General features: G+C 42.4%; 1 protein-coding gene across 1 annotated transcript in view; it reads right to left on the bottom strand.

Moving 5' to 3' along the window:
* Positions 1-15,445, bottom strand: part of SPPL2A (signal peptide peptidase like 2A) — a 46,539-nt gene extending 31,094 nt beyond the window's left edge. The window contains exons 1-3 of the mRNA XM_014852430.3: positions 14,886-15,445; positions 569-688; positions 59-241 (exon numbers count right to left, since the gene is read on the bottom strand). Coding sequence (XP_014707916.3) covers positions 59-241; positions 569-688; positions 14,886-15,302 — 720 coding nt within the window. The 5' untranslated portion in view covers positions 15,303-15,445. The remainder of the gene's footprint in view (positions 1-58; positions 242-568; positions 689-14,885) is intronic.
* Between the last annotated feature and the right edge of the window lie 874 nt (positions 15,446-16,319).

Genomic DNA, 16,319 nt, shown 5'->3' with positions numbered 1-16,319 from the left:
TTCCTGTGTCATTTGATATCACGAGCTCAAAAGAAGCTATGATAGCTTTATAACTTACTAGGATGCTCTTATTGGCAACCAACAACGCTTCAGCACCTCCTGTCTGTGCAATTCTGGCTTTTTCAAGAAAATGGCAGGTTCCCCATTGTACCACAACTGCTTTGTTCTTTATTCCATCAGGAGGAATATCAGAAAGGTTGCACAGTGGTGTGGTAGTCAGATTCATCAAACTAACGGAAGTCTGAAAAGAAGAAATGTCTTTAACATGATAAATATCATATTTCACCCTAAATCCATTCAGTGGTGAAGTATCAATACTGGTGTAATACAAGGGTTTTTTAAATTAGACATTTTTTATGACTATTAGGCTTTGAGGTAAATATTTTAAAATTCCCTGGCTTGTTTTTTCCACTGGGAGAAAAATACTTCAGCAAAAGCAATAAAATTATTATTATTTATTAACCATCACATAATACAACTAGTTTACACACTAAAACATAACAATCACTCATTCTCACCTTTCACTGTTTTTATGCTTACAGATAAACAGTAACTGGGATTTACTTACTGCATTTTCCAGGGTACTTGGAAGAGCCGTCCAACGAGGGTTATAGAGCATGCAGTAGTCCTTAGAGGATGGAGGCGTGCCATTTCCAGATGCATGCAGGATTGCTTCCTGAGCAGCTGTCTAGGACATGAACAATAATTTTCACATTGGAAATAGTTTGGCTTGTCAACAACTCAGAATTTTAATAAAGTTATTTATATACAGGTTTGACCACATTTCCTGAAGAGGGAAGGTCTTCTAATGAATTTACGGCTTCTTGTTTGAAGAAATACTGAACTATCCACATTTGCCCAGAACACATTCTTTAAGGAAGATAAGACACTTTCCTCTGGAGATACCACTGTGGCTCTTGTTCTAAGGGCCACAATCCAGGGAGGATTCTTGCTATGATGTGATAACTTCACTACTCCCTTCACAGCCTGAAACTTTCCTTCCCAATCTCTTGGGAGTTATTGCTTCACTGTTTATGGTCTATAAAAGAAAATGCGCTTGAAATCTCTCAACCTGTCTTACCTGCCATATTCTACGAGTAATTAGGATAAAACAAAAAGGTACATTATTATTTCCAAGTGCTATCTTGGGAAGAAAACCAGAGAAACTGGAACTCTCAAGTTCTCAAGATTCTGCAAGTGCCTACTCAAAAAAGACCAATCCAGAATTTAAAGTGAGGAAAAAGAGCTAGGAAAATGTTCTTTCCTTTTGCCTCATTTCCCACTACCTGGAAAGAAAAGAGAGACAAGAGGTAAGAAGTGATTGAAAAGAATGACAACTGTACATGGGGGTGGGAGTGGAGAGTATGAAATGAAACATCCTGAGATAATCAGAATACCACTCCACATCACAATTCCCTTCCCATCTGGGGCAATGCAGATCCTTCCTCTCTCCTCCTCTGAGCAAATCTTCCTCTAAAACACAAGGGAGAAAAAAGATCGCTTGGCAAATAAAGACGATGTTCTAAGCCTCTATCACTGGAACATGCATTAGGTCGAGCCACATGAAATTGCGGATATTTGACTATTTTTGATCTACAAAACTGGTAATTTCATGGGAGTCAATCAAAATTTCTAAAAAATATAGAATGCCCTCCTACATAAAACTTCCCCCTAACATTTGGGTTTAGAAGGCTCTCTGGCACACCTGGGCCTTCATTAGCTTACGGATCTAAGCAAGTATAGGGAATTCATAAAACATGCCATCAAATTACACAGAATAATTAGATAAGCAAATTATTTGTGGGAAAAGAAATGTAGTTTTCATTCAGCTATATACTTGGTGTCCATGAATGGATTCTCACAGCAGAGGTGAACGAATATGTTAAATTCTTACTACACACCCAACTATTTTTAGTTTATAAACAAAGTATACTTAGGTTATTTTCAGACATTTATCTGATTCAATATCACTGCTTTACAAATGAGGGCACTGAGCCTCAGAGAACTTACTAACATAACCTACCTAAGGACATAGAGTAGAATCATCTACAATCCTAACTACAGAAGGTAATCCTGCAGATAATCACGAGGGTTGATTAGGTTTAGGGCAAACATTTTTGAAAAGAATACTTTGTAAGTGAATTGGCTATTTCTTATTGCATCCAACAAAATGGCACATGATGTCAGGATGTCCCACCATCAGAGATGCTGAGTTCAATTATTTGGTTAACGTAGTAGCTGCAGGCTTTCTCCAGTGTAACGTTATATATATATTTTTCCTTTGTGATTGGCAAGTAAGTAATCTGTAGCACCATGTGAACAAAAACCTCTCACCTACTGTTTCAGCCTCTATGATGATCCATGCCTGAATCTAATTTTATACATTACATTGGGAGTTGCAAAATGGTAAACGTTTTTTAATACTGCCATTCCTGCTACTTTTATTAACTAGTATTCTTCTTCAGAAAAGAGCTTTACTCTCTCCCTCTACCACCATTGATTTAGTATCACTGGAGACTCATTGACTTTTTAAAATTCAGAGTAGTTTAATGACAACTATTTGTCTGATGTTCAAATTGTCCCAAATTTGGCCAGCAGACCCTCTTCCAGCTGACTCCATTAGCCTTTGAGGACTTTCTTGTTTTTTTGGCACAAGACGTCCTAGGCTGACTATCCTTTATGTGCCACAGATCTGGAACCAGCCATTCTACTAAGCTCCTTTTGGAGAGGAACGTTATTTAGATTAGGATTTGGGTTCTGACTGAGCACACTGCTGCTCAAGTGGGATAACCTTTGTAAGAGACAACTGGCAGTATCAACCAAAAATTTTAATACACAGAATCTACTGATTCATAGCCTACAGATGCATTTCATAAATGCACAAAGATAAATGTATAAAGATGTTCTCTGAAATATGATTTGTTATAGCAAAAAAAAACCCCAAAACCCAAAAAACCCAACTTCCACCAATAAGGAGCCCATAACATTATGGTATGCACAGTTCACAGCTGTTAAAAAGAAAGAACTAGATCTACCCATAGAAACAGATGTCCATAGTGAGAAAAGCAAGTTCCTGAGAGATATTTAGAGTTTTATGCTAATTTTATAAAAATAATGACCCCTCCCCCCAAAGCTCCTTATGTGTATCTGTGCATTTATTCGAGCCTGAAGAAGCATGTGGAGAGAGACACCAGCTACTAAAAAAAAAGAAGGTGTGAGAGGAAAACAAAGGCAAAAGTGATGGTGTGAAAAGATTGGAGAGAGAAACCTGAAAAAGGAAAAAACATTCAAACAAAACAGAAGGTATAGAGTCCTCTCCTCTCCTCCTGGCTCTCAGTCACACTCTTAGGGGTTTCTTTTCTATCTTTCCAGACACTATCTATGAATATTATATATATATATATATATTCAAATACACGTACTGTTTTACACATATGGGATCATACTATATATACTGCTCTGTAGCTTTTCTAAAATTTACATTTTTTACAGATTAGATTTTCCATATTGATACATACACACTACCTTCTTGTACACAACTGTATAATATTCTGTATACTTTTATAATTACAAAAACTAAGAGATTAAAAATAAGCTTAAATTTCCAAGGAAGTACAAAGATGTCCAAATATGAGTCAGATTTATTTCTATAAAGGGATTATAATCTTTCCCACAATTGTAGAAAATTCATCATTGACAAATGTAAAAACTCATTGATATGGGAATTACTAAGGCAAAACACAAACTTGAGTAGAAGACCAGTATAAAAGAGGAAAGTATAACCACACCTAATTGTAGAATAGTTAGTATTGAACGTGGGACATGCAGCACATCTCATGAGCAAGCTAACATACCTAAACAGCTTCAGCTCTTCCACCACATTTAAAAATATCTCAGTAAAATTTCTCAAAGAGATTGTGTAGCTTCAAAAAGTCAGTTTATTAACAATAGGTATCATGAGCTTTGGAATTAGAGACCTGGGATAGAATGGCAGTTTTACCACTTACTAGCTATGTTACAAGTCATTTAACCTGTCTTAAGCTTCAACGTCCTCAGCTTTGAGATGACAATTAAGTGTCCAGATCTCACGGAGTTGTCATGAAGATTGAGTTAGATGATGCAATTGTTTGTACATATTGAGCTCTTAATAAATGGTAACTATTATTATTATTATTGCTGGGGAAGAATTGCCCTGAGTTTTTTATGTGAGCTGCTGCCACAGCATGGCCACTGACAGACGAGTGGTGTGGTTCCAAACCTGGGAACTGAACCTGGGCCACTGAAGTGGAGCGCACCAAACTTTAACCACTAGGCCATTGGGGCTGGCCCATAACTATTATTACTAATTATACATCTAGCACCTTGCCAAGTACTTGTACCATGCAGAATACAAGATGATTAGTGGGTGCTTAGAGTTTGGTGGGATGTGGGGATAGGGGGTGATAGCTACAGAGTACAGAGCTTCCTCTGTTTTTTTTTTTTCCTGCTTTCTCCCCGAATCCCCCCAGTACACAGCTGTATATTTTAGTTGTGGGTCCCTCTAGTTGTGGCATGTGGGACGCCGCCTCAACGTGGCCTGATGAGCGGTGCCACGTCTGTGCCCAGGATCCGAACCAGCGAAACCCTGGGCCGCCGAAGCAGAGTGTGCGAACTTAACCACTTGGCCACAGGGCCGGCCCCTCCTTTTTTTTTTAATATATATTATTTTTTAGATCAGCTGTAGAGTCACATCAAAACTGAGCAGGAGGTACAGAGTTCCTACATACCCCCTTAACACACACATACACAGCCTCCCCCATTATCAACATCTGCTCTAGAAGAGCACATTTGCTACAATCAATGAAGCTACACTGACACATCATTACCACCCAAAGTCCAGTTTACATTTAGGGTTCACTCTTCGTCTTGTACATTCTATAGGTTTTGGCAAATGTATAACAACGTGTATCCACCATTATAGTATCATACGGAATAGAGAATAGTTTCACTGCTCTAAAAATCCTCTCTGCTCCATTTATTTGGTTTTTTTGAGGTGATATAAATGTTTTAAAATTGTGGTAATGGTTGCACGTATCTGTCTATATTACTAAAAGCCACTGAATTGTACACTCTAAATGAGCGAATTGTATAGTATGTGAATTATATCTCAATAAAGCTGCCCCCCCTCACCAAAGAAACACTAAACAAGAAAGTATAGTCTTACTGGGACAATTAAAAACACACCTGAAATAGATAATCACAAACAGAATGTGATTAAAGCTAGTCTCTAGTAAAAGCTTTAGTAGTTCTCAGGGCATTAGAAATGCAAATTCTTGGGCCCTGTTGGAGACTGAATTGGAAACCCTGGGCAGTTTATTTTTAACAAGCCCTTCTGGAGTTTCTGATGCTTGTCAAAGTTTGCGAACCATGGCTATAGCAGCAGTGCTCCTCAAGATGCAATGTGCATACAAATCACTCAGTGATCAGAGGAAAAGGCAGATCTTGATTCAGTAGGTCTGGGTGGAGTGTGAGATTCTGCATTTCCAACAAACCCCCAGGTGACGCTGATGCTGCTGGGCTATGGACCACATCTTGAGTAGCAAGGCTGGGAGAGAACAGACTAGTGGAAACCCCATCACTGTGGGTCAAAAAAACTTGAAAGCATAGAGAAGGCTTGAATCTCAGTGTTCCTTCAAACAAGACAAGTACCAAAGTAGGTGAGACCTGTGGTCCACCCTTGCCAGTATTAGATCTTCTGACAAAGATCCTATGGTGGAAGGACAGGATGCCTTCTTTTTACATCTTCCAAATTAGAGACATGCTCCAAAACACCTGCATTTTCCTGTGTAATCAACTGCAGTCTGGTCTTCTATGACTTTACTCAACCCTTAAAAAATACCTGTTTTGATTTTCAATCGGTAATGAAAATATTCTCTCGGTAAAAAGCTTAGTCCCAAGAGCCCGAAGGGATTTAGAGATCACACAATCTAGTCCCTTCGTTTTACAGCTCAAATAGGTCCAAAATGATCAAAATGGTCTCAGGGGCCAGGATTAGAATTGAGCTCTCCCAAACGCAGACCAGCTCTCACTCTGCTATCACTTCAAGTTCTTTCACGTGGCTAGACTCCCCCAGCACCTCTCAGTGCCCAAGCATCACCTCCTGTTTTAATATCGGTCCATCTATCTGTGCATTAGCTGTCAACTCCCTCTCTTCCACAGTATCAGCATGGGTCTCCTACTACCACTCAAATTCCTCTAATACCCGATTAGTTCCTCCCACATCCTAAATATCCCAAATTCTAAGTCCTTTCCTTATACTCTTCCAAATAGCCCCAATTCTAAGACTCCAGAGCTTCATGGAACTCCTCTCCCTTTGAGAACTGCTCCTTACAGCTTGCCCCAAATCATCCTTCTCCACACAAGTTCCTCAAGAATCAGGTATTCTCCAGGGTCATCAAATCACCAATCTCACCCCTGTGCCTTTATAGTCCACATCTTACTTGATCCTCACACACAAGAAAAGCAAGGGTACTAGTTCAGAGTGTGGAGTAGTACTTCTGTTTTTTCTGACTCAAATTTACCTCACTAACACTTCAGGGGATGCCTGTTGTTTGTGAACAATTCCTAATTTACTTTATCCAGATCACTTGACTTCAATCATAATCTTTTTTTTCCAAATAAAAGAATACTGATGTTTAAGTCTATCTTAATATTATAGTTGTCTATTCCTTTGATCATTTTCCTTCCAAATAGCTTTTGGCATGACAAACATCAAATGATCACCAAAAGTCTAAAAGAGAACAATGTAATGGTGTATACTACACTCACATCCTTGTTGGTGTACTATCTCTCTATTTTCGCAGACCAGTCAGACCTTAAATAGAGAGACATGTCTAAGGAGCCTTATTTCATTAGCATACTTACACTGAGTCAGTCTTGCACTGAGCTCCACGTCCCTGTCTCTTAGGCCTAAATCATGCTTTACACTCCAATCTCCTGCTAGTTCCAACCACGGGCATTTGAATTCCTGGCCTCCGTTCCAACAGCCTCCTGACGCTGACTCACCAGCCCAATATTAACCTACTGGGAGCAGGCCTGTTCTACTCCTGTCTAAGCTAATAGGAGAGTCCGAGGATTCGTCCTGGACATTGGTTCACCGGCTTTATCTGTCTTCTACCCTTCTTTCTCCTTCAAAAGGTATCTTCCAGCATTGGATCTATTTAAGCCTTCACATATTCCTTTGAAAATAACAATTCTCGGGGCCAGCCCTGTGGCTGAGTGGTTAAGTTCACGCACTCCAATTCCGCGGCCCAGGGTTTCCCCGGTTTGGATCCTGGGTGTGGACCTAGCACTGCTCACCAGGCCATGCTGAGATGGCGTCCACACAGCTGAACTAGAAGGACCTATAACTAGAATACACAACTATGTACTGGAGGGCTTTGGAGAGAAGAAGGAGGAAAAAAAAAAAAAAGACTGGCAACAGATTAGCTCAGGGCCAATCTTTAAAAAAAAAAAAAAAGAATTAAAATTCTCTAGCTAAAAATTTATCTCAGTAATCTGTGCAGCAATTTCTTACCCTTTACTATGAATCACTGCTTCTTGAACTTTAAGGTTCTTGTTAAAATGCAGATTCCGATCCAGCAACTGTTAGGTGGGACCCATGATTATGCATTTCTAACAAGCTCCCAGATGATGCTCTGATGTTGGTCCGCAGAGTACGTAGTTACAGACTTCATCATGAATAGCAGTGCAACTCACCAGTCTTCTAGACATTACTGGGGTCCTCCAAGGAATTTTCTCAAGAGGTGAGAGTCACAATGTACCTGCAGTCTGCTGGTACAGCCAATGTTCATGTTTTGGCTAGCAGTTCCCCCATTTCACCCATAAGTTCCTTCAAAACTCTTTAGTATATGCATCACTGGGACCTACCTTCCCCACCTCTCTCCACTGCCTGTCTATTAATCCCTGATACACTCAATCCTTCAGTTTTAAGAGGCAATGTGTGAATGTGACTGTAACTCTCCCCAATTAACCCCCTTGCAATCATTCTTCAAAAAATCTACAAATTAAACAATTCCTCTATTTTTTAGACACCAAATATGAGGGCTGGGTTTTGGGGCAAATTTTGTTAATAAACAGAATTTATTTATAATGAGAACTAGCAATTCTTAAAAGTCCATATTCCTAAACCAGAAGATATAAAATTGCAATGTAATCACTGAATGGTTATGCTGAGGAGCACCAGTCACCTACCCAACTCCCTTCATCATAGCAATGTAGGAGGTACCCCTTTCTTTACAAGCATCTTTCTCTACACAGATGTGAGTTTTAAGTCAGCAGCAATACAGTACGAGAGTTGACAGGGGCTTCTATAGGAAAGGCAGAGTTGGGGTTGAGTGTCTGAATGACGCATGTTCTAAAGTCAGGCCTAAACAACTTTTGGATCATTGGCTATTATATATTTCCTACACTTCTTACCTCCCCAATAAGTTATATAATCAAGACAACCTACGTTGTTTCTACTCTTACTTCCAGTATTCAAGGTTTATGGAAATGATGCACTGAAAGTGACTAGACCCAGACCCACAGATTAAGTGTAATCTTAATTACGTTATTAGTGGCTCAGCGCGAGCTAGCGCATCAAACAGGGATTTAAGGGGAATCAGAGGAGTTTGTGGGCCATGGGAAAAGTAGAGCCAGGATCATTTCCTGCACTTGGAGAACCTGGGGACATGTAATGTACAGGCTAAGAGGTAGTAGAGTGTAGGAAGGAGACAAGGTAATCATTCATTCATTCATTGATTTAATACTCTGCAGTCTATGAGATGCAAGGGGGAAGACAGCAGAGAATGAGTCAAGTAGGGTTTCTCCTTCACGGGGCTTATATTCTACTTGTTACCTAGATCCAGCCTTCTTCCTAGTTTTCCCTAAGTAACCTTATGACTTAATATCTCAACTGTTATAGAATTTATGATTTACACTAGAATTCTCAAACTCAAATGCCTACAAGGCCAGGCAGGTAATATAAATGCACAAATCAGAGTTGATTTAAGGCCACAGGGCATGGTAAAGCTTGGAAATTCTGGCCTAAAGGCAATCAATTTTTTTGTGCGTGTGAGGAAGATTCACCCTGAGCTAACATCTGTTGCCAATCCTCCTCTTTTTCTTTGCTTGAGGATGATTACCCCTAAGCTAACATCCGTGCCAGTCTTCCTCCACTTTGTATGTGGGATGCCTCCACAGCATGGCTGATGAGTGGAGTACGTCCACATGCGGGATCTGAACCCGCGAACCTGAGCCACTAAAGCAGAGCGTGCAGAACTTTAATCACTTGGGCTGGCCTCAAGGCAATCAAATTTTTTAAAAATTTTAGTATCTTGGGGTAAGGGCCCACACCTGGAAACTTTATGGTCTAGATTTTTATAAACAGACCCAATCAGGTATTTTTACCAAAAAATTTATCAAACATATAATAAACATGACTTCTATCTTTAAATCTTTTCTTATGAATAAATAAATTCACAAATTTATCTGATCAGTCTTGTGATCCATCTTTGATTCACAAAAAAATCCTTACTGCACAACTTAGTGGAAAAATATCTAGAAATGTCTGAAAACCCTGAGTTCTGGTCCTCTTTTTCATGACTTTCTAGATGATCTAGGACAAGTCATAACCCTCCTGAAACTTCTCAGCATTATTTTGAGTTTCAAAGGAGACGTATGTGTGGGTGTTGCCTTTTCGGAGGGAGCAAACACAGCCAGCAGTGACTCAGAAAGCCGGCGACGGGATGTAGAGTCCACAGGGACAGCTCAGAGCAGAAAAGGTAAAAGAAAAATTGTGAAGAATCTGAAAGTTAAAGGAGAGGTGTGACAAAACCATCATGTCTAAGCTCTGGCCGACACAATAAAATACCATATACTGGGTGGCTTAGACAACACAAATTTGTTTCCTTAGAGCCCGGAGCCCAGAAGTCCCAGATCAAGGTGCCAGGACGGTTGACTTCCAGTAAGGGCTCTCCTGCCGGCTTGTAGATGGTTGCCTTTTTACTGTGTCCTCACATGGCAGGGAGAGACAGAGAGCAGGGCAACAATGCCATCATAAGGGCTCACTCTGATGACCTCATCTAAACCTAATCATCTCCAAGGGTCCCACCTCCAAACACCATTCATTGGGCGATAGGGCTTCAACGTAAGAATCTGGAGGGCACACAATTCAGTCCAAAGCATTCTGCCCCTGGCCCCCCAAATTCATGCGACTTTCTTGAATTCCCCCCTTCTCACATGCAAAATACATTCATTCCATCCCAACAGCCCCCAAAATCTTAACTCATTCCAGCATCAACTCTAAAGCCTCAAGTCCAAAGTCTCGCCTAGATCAGATCTGGGTGAGACTCAAGATACCATTCATCCTGAGGCGAAATTTCTCTCCAGCTGTGAACTTGTGAAATCAGACAAGTTACGTGCTTCCAAAATATAAAGGCGGGACAGGATAGACATTCCCATACCAGAAGGAAGAAATCAGAAGGAAGAAAGGTGTGACATGACTCACCTAGCAAGACAAATTCCACTAGATCTTAAGGCTCTAGAATAATCCTTTCCAGCTCTGTGTTCCACCTTCCAGGCCCATTGGGGTGGCAGCGTCACCCCCATGGCTCTGTGGGGTGGCCCCACCCCTTTGGCTCTGTGAAATTCCACCCCCAAGGCTCCCAGCAGAGGCCATAAAGCTTGCTGAAGCAGAGGCAGTGGCCCTGCGCGATCTCCGAATGGCCTCTGGAGTCATTTCTCCCTATTCTTGAAGAATAATGCATGTTCGGAGCCAAATAGCTCCACCACCCCATCTTGTCAAATCCAAGAACTCCAACAGCCTTTCTTCACTTCACCCCATCTCTGTCCCCTCCAGGTCAACTGGGCAGCGTTTCTGCTCATATAATCCCAAAGCCGTTTATCAAATGGTTGTTCAGCCACACCCTTACTGTTTTTTTTCAGAACTAGCTTTCTCATTTTTTGCATGAATAGGCTGAGAATTTTCCAAATCATCAAATTCTGGCTCCTTTTTTGCTTAACAATTCCTTCTTCAATTCCTCTCTCTCCTTTTGTCTTTTACTATAAGCAAGAGAAATCAAGCTGCTCCATCAACACTTGGCTTAGAAATCTTCTCAGCTAAATATCTAATTTCATTGCTCACAATTCTTCCTTCCACAAAACACCAGAACACAGTTCAGCCAAGTTCTCTGCTATTTTATAACAAAGACTGCCTCTCTTCCAGTTTCCAATAACATATTCTTCATTTCTGTGTGAGACCTCACCAGAATTGCCCTTCACATCCATATCGGCAGCACGCATCTCAAACCTCTTCTAGCCTCTACCCATTAGCCAGTAACAAAGCTGCTTCCACAAGTTTCGGTATTTGTTACAGTAGCACCCTACTCCTAGCACCAGAATCTGTCTTAATGAGCTTGGCCGCCATAACAAAACACCATAGAGTGAGTACCTTAGACAGAAATGCATTTTCTCACAGTTCTAGAGACTAGAATTCTGAGATAAAGGTGCCAGCATGACTGGTTTCCGGTGAGAGCTTTCCTTCCGGCTTGTAGAAAGCCAGCTTTTCACTGTGTCTTCACATGGTAGTTGGAGGGGAGAAGGAGAGGGTGCAAGCTCTCTGGTGTCTTCTCTTATAAGGGCGCCAATCCCATCACAAGGGACCTACCCTCTGACCTCACCTAAACCTAATTACCTCCCAAAGGGCCCATCTCCAAATACCATCACATTGGGGGTTAGGCCTCCAACATACGAATTTGAAGGAGACAAATTCAGTCTGCAGCACAGCAGCTTAGCACGTCTCTGATAGCCTGGGCAGCAGAACACACCCAGGAGGCTGAGAGAGGGCAGAAGAAACTAGAGAAGATTCTTTGAGTTGCTGTAGTACACCAAAGGCAGGCAGATTTCAGCAAGAGATTTTTCTACTGGGGATCCTGATTATTACTTCATTGTAATAAGTTCAAGATGTGGCTATATAACACTTCAAATTCTTTGAAGCCATGAAAAACGAGCAGAACTTTTAGAAAAACATTGTGAGACAGACTCAGGATTTTCCAGAGAACTCTGAAGCAATTTTAGAAAACAGATCTAGGCTGAACTTCACTCATTTCTCTTTGAAACAGAACTCTGACTGGGTCCCAATAACACGGTGAAACAAAGGTCTAACAGTTGGGAGTAAGGGTGGGGGTTGGACTGGGGAAGGATGAGTGAGAAATGGAATAGGCAAGGCCAGGAGAGAATTTTTTAATTTCCAGGCTTAAATGTTTAATGCATTTAGAAATCATTAAAACAACCAGACATGCTGTAGCTTGAGTTCAGTATGCATGGTGAGGTCACTCTGATGTAAAGAGGACAAGATGAGGAGGGTAGGTCACGTGATGTTGAAGGGCTTTTCTAATTCGAAATCCTCCACCTCTACTATGAGGATGTGGTAGTGGTTTCTGTAGATTATGTGCTGCTTCTAGATGAGGATGTTGCCTTGTTCTTACATGACTAAGGGAACAGCTGTGCCAGCTTCAAGATCCCAGAAAGGAGAAATGAAATGATTCAGCTGGCATCATTAATTCAAAGGAACTCCAAGGGACCAGCCTGGTGGCGTAGTGGTTATGTTTGCTTGCTCTGCTTTGGTGGCCTGAGGTTCACGGGTTCAGATCCCAGGCACGGACCTACACAGTGCTCATCAAGCCACGCTGTGGCAACACACCACATACAGAACAGAGGAAGATTGGCATAGATGTTAGCTCAGGGCCAATCTTCCTTACCAAAAAATAAAAATAAAATAAAATAAACAAACAAACAAACAAACAAAAAAATGAATTCAGAGAGGCCACCTAGAGCTCTAAGATTAGGGAAGAGAAATAAAAAAGGGCTTCAGGGAGAAAATGGTAAAAAGGGAAACAAACAAACAAACAAATACCCTCCAGAGAGTCCTGGAGGAAAGGAACCAGGTATCCAGTGAGCTCCTGCTGAGGAAAAGGATACCAATTTGTGTTCCTGAGAAAAGAATAGGAATGAGAAAGAGATCATTCCAGGAAATTAAAAGAGGAAGGGTCAAGAAGAAAACAAACCCACTGACAAATCGACAAGAAATGGAAAATCACTAACACTAGTTGGCACTGAAAGAGTTTTACAACTGGTAAAAGATCTTGTCAGTTTATCTACAGTCACCAGCACAGTGCCTGGCATATAACAGTTACACACTAAATACCTGTGGAGCAAAAGAATGTTACTGAGCCCACACAACAAGCCTGGGACTGAGGAACACAGAATCCAATATTAACATGGTGACATACAACAAAATACATACACGTAATACAAAAGGAATAAAATCTAGAATGTGGGAGAGAGGCTAGCTACAATTTAGAACAGGCATGACCTTCAGATTTGTGAAGCCCTTGAAGTTATATGAAAATTCTGATTACATTTTTCTAGTGAGAGGGTTCAGACCTTTTGCTAAGAATTTCAGTGTGAGTTTATGAGCAACTGATTACTATTATGTGAACTATGAATTTGTGTTGAGAAAGAATAAATGGGTATGTAACACAGAAGACATATTCCTACAATTAGCTTAAGAGGTTCAAATGAAAATGACTGCAAAAGCATCAGACAAGTTTTATATCTAGGTTATATTATGTGTATTTACATACTATCTGAATTATCTTTCAGACATATCTGATCACATGGTAAACACCACCTCAAAGATTCAGATTAACACTATTTTGTTATTCTCTTTATATTGTATCCCCCACACACCACCCCACTGAAGCAACTTTTAGATACATTATCTCATTCATGTTCCTAACCTTGCCTAACAAAGTTACGAATACATCAAAGGCACTTAACCATTTCAGGCTTTGATTTTGGTTTCTTAATAAATGTTAAAGACACTTTCATATTGAATATACTCACAAACAGTAACCCTTTAAACTGGAGAGTATGCAAAATATACTCTTTCAAAGAAGTTACACATTTTAATGGAAAGTACTAGACAGGCACACACCACATCAATTCTGTATAAATAAAGCTCATAAAAATTTCCAACCTGAAACTCCCTAAGTGAAATTTACAAGAAACAAACACTAAACACTGGCGTCCTGACCACGCACTGAAACTCAGCTGCTCGATGTTGAATTTTAAAACATCATTACTTTTCTGTAATTACAAAAACAAACTTGCGAACACATATTTGTTACTTACTTAACCGACTCCCCTCCCCTTTAAACCAGGTAGAGAACTGAAAACCACTAAAGGCATTACATTTTGCTGTATTCTTTTAAAAGTCATTTTAAGTTACTAATATTACCGACCTCCCCCCGCCCCCGCCCAGAATAGAATCAAAGGAGCCCTAAGGCGAAGCAGGAACTACGTGGGGGGGGGGGGGGAGGGGGGTGGAATCTGTATTACAGCAAAAACTAAAGCGCAGTCCTCGAGTCTCTACACACCCTGGGGCTACGTATAATTTCTTTTCTTCCCTAGAAGGAAAGAGGTTAAGAAGCTGCAGCAAACTCTAGACGGTCAAACTCAGAGGTCAAATTAAAATGCCCAGAACAGTGAAACACTAGAGAGAAGCATCAAGGTCAGGGTAGCAGGAGGAGCTTCGAAAAGAGCTTTCTCGGGGGTAGGGACTGCGGGGACTTCAAAGGACGGGAATGGGGGTGGAGAGTAGGAAGCCTGGAGGAAAGAGTGAAACAGAGGGGGCTGGGCGGAAAGAGAGTAATGGGAAGGGGAGGGGAAGGAAAGGGAGAGAGACGAGAGCACGGGCGCGGGCAGAGGGGAGGCCGGGCAGTAGTCAGAGGGATGGGGAGGAGAAGCAGAAGGGGAAGGGAGCCCCTGCGCGGCCCCGCCCCAGGGAGGCCCGCCCCCCTTACCAGCGGGAGTAGGAAGCCCCAGAGCAGGGCTGCCGCGCCGAGTGGCAGCGGCCGCTGCGGCCCCATCGGACTGGTGGCTGCCCGGCGGCGCGGCGCGGCGAGACTTGGCGGGGGCAGGCTGGGGTCCCGCCGCGGCGCTGTCTCCGTGGCCGGCCGGACAGGCGCGGGCGGCGGGGTTGGCTGGGGCCGCCGCTGCTGCTGGGGCCACCGCCGCAGCGCGAACTTCCTCTTCCGGCCCCGCCCAGAGGCCGCGGAAACCCCCGCGCCGCGCACGTGGAGCCCCAGGTCCGCACGCGCCGCCCGCCGCGCTCTCTCCGCGTCCCGGCGCTGGCGGGCCCCCAGCTGCGGGGCTGGGCGTGGCTCTGTCCAGCTGCCTGACCTGAGCTCTCCCCGGAGTCGGGAGAGGCGAAGGGACATTTTCAAGGCCCTCTTCCTCCTCCTGCCTGCCTGCTCTGTTCCCAGTAAGTTCCCAGGTGCCCGGGCCAAAAATCTGCGTGCTCTGAGCCTGACTTCATCTGCTCTCCGGGAGGTCCTGGCCACGCTTACACCTGTATCCCAGATCCGTCCACTTTCTCCAAAATCGCTGCGACCACCCTACCCAGGCCACCGACGACTCTCTCCTCCAGTCTGATCTGTTTCCCTTCCCAAAAGCCCATAATCCACACGGCAGTCCTAGTGAGATCTTTTTAAAGATATAAATCAGATCACGTCACTCCCCATCACACTTAGAACAAAATCAAAACTCTACGCTGGCCTGCAAAGTTTACGTAATACAGCCCCTGCCTTCTCTGACCCCGTCTTCACTGCTTTCCCACGCTTGCTTTATGCCACACGGGCCACCTTTGGTTCTTCCGGCCTTTGTACTGGTAGCCTTCCCTGCTGGAATCCTCTTCCCTCTGAATACCTGGCTCGTTGGCATTCACTTATCAGCTTAAATGTCACTTCCCCAGAAGGAACACCCTGACATACCCAATCGAAAGCAGCCACCTGGTCACTTTCATATCACAAGATTTATTTTAATTCTCTGCATAGCACTTTTCATTCTCCTATTCTCTTGGTTATTTATCTGTTCATTTCTTTATTTATCTATGTCATCTCCCACTTGAAAGCAAGGAGTGTCTTTGCTTTGTTCACTGCTATATCCCTTAGACCTACAACATTTGGCATAAAGTAGGTCCTCAAATATTTGTTGGATGGCTATTCAGTACCAAACCCTGAATAGGATGCTGTCCTTGCCCTTCTACAGCTGAGTTTAGTGAGGGACACGAATGTGTGAGCAAACACAGTTTGGGGTAAATAGTGACTCTTTTGTTTGCACAAGATGCTATGGGAGTGTCAAAGGGCTGTATCAAAGGGGTGCCAGGAAGAATTCCAACCCAAGCTGAGTCTAGAAGGGTGAGTTAATTTTAACCAGGCAATGGCCAGGGGAAGGGG

The sequence above is a fragment of the Equus asinus genome, chromosome 2 (genome assembly GCF_041296235.1).
Source record: "Equus asinus isolate D_3611 breed Donkey chromosome 2, EquAss-T2T_v2, whole genome shotgun sequence".
In the NCBI taxonomy this organism is placed as follows: domain Eukaryota; kingdom Metazoa; phylum Chordata; class Mammalia; order Perissodactyla; family Equidae; genus Equus; species Equus asinus.
Note: the sequence above shows the minus strand (reverse complement) of the source record. Positions and strands in the feature narration are given on the sequence as shown.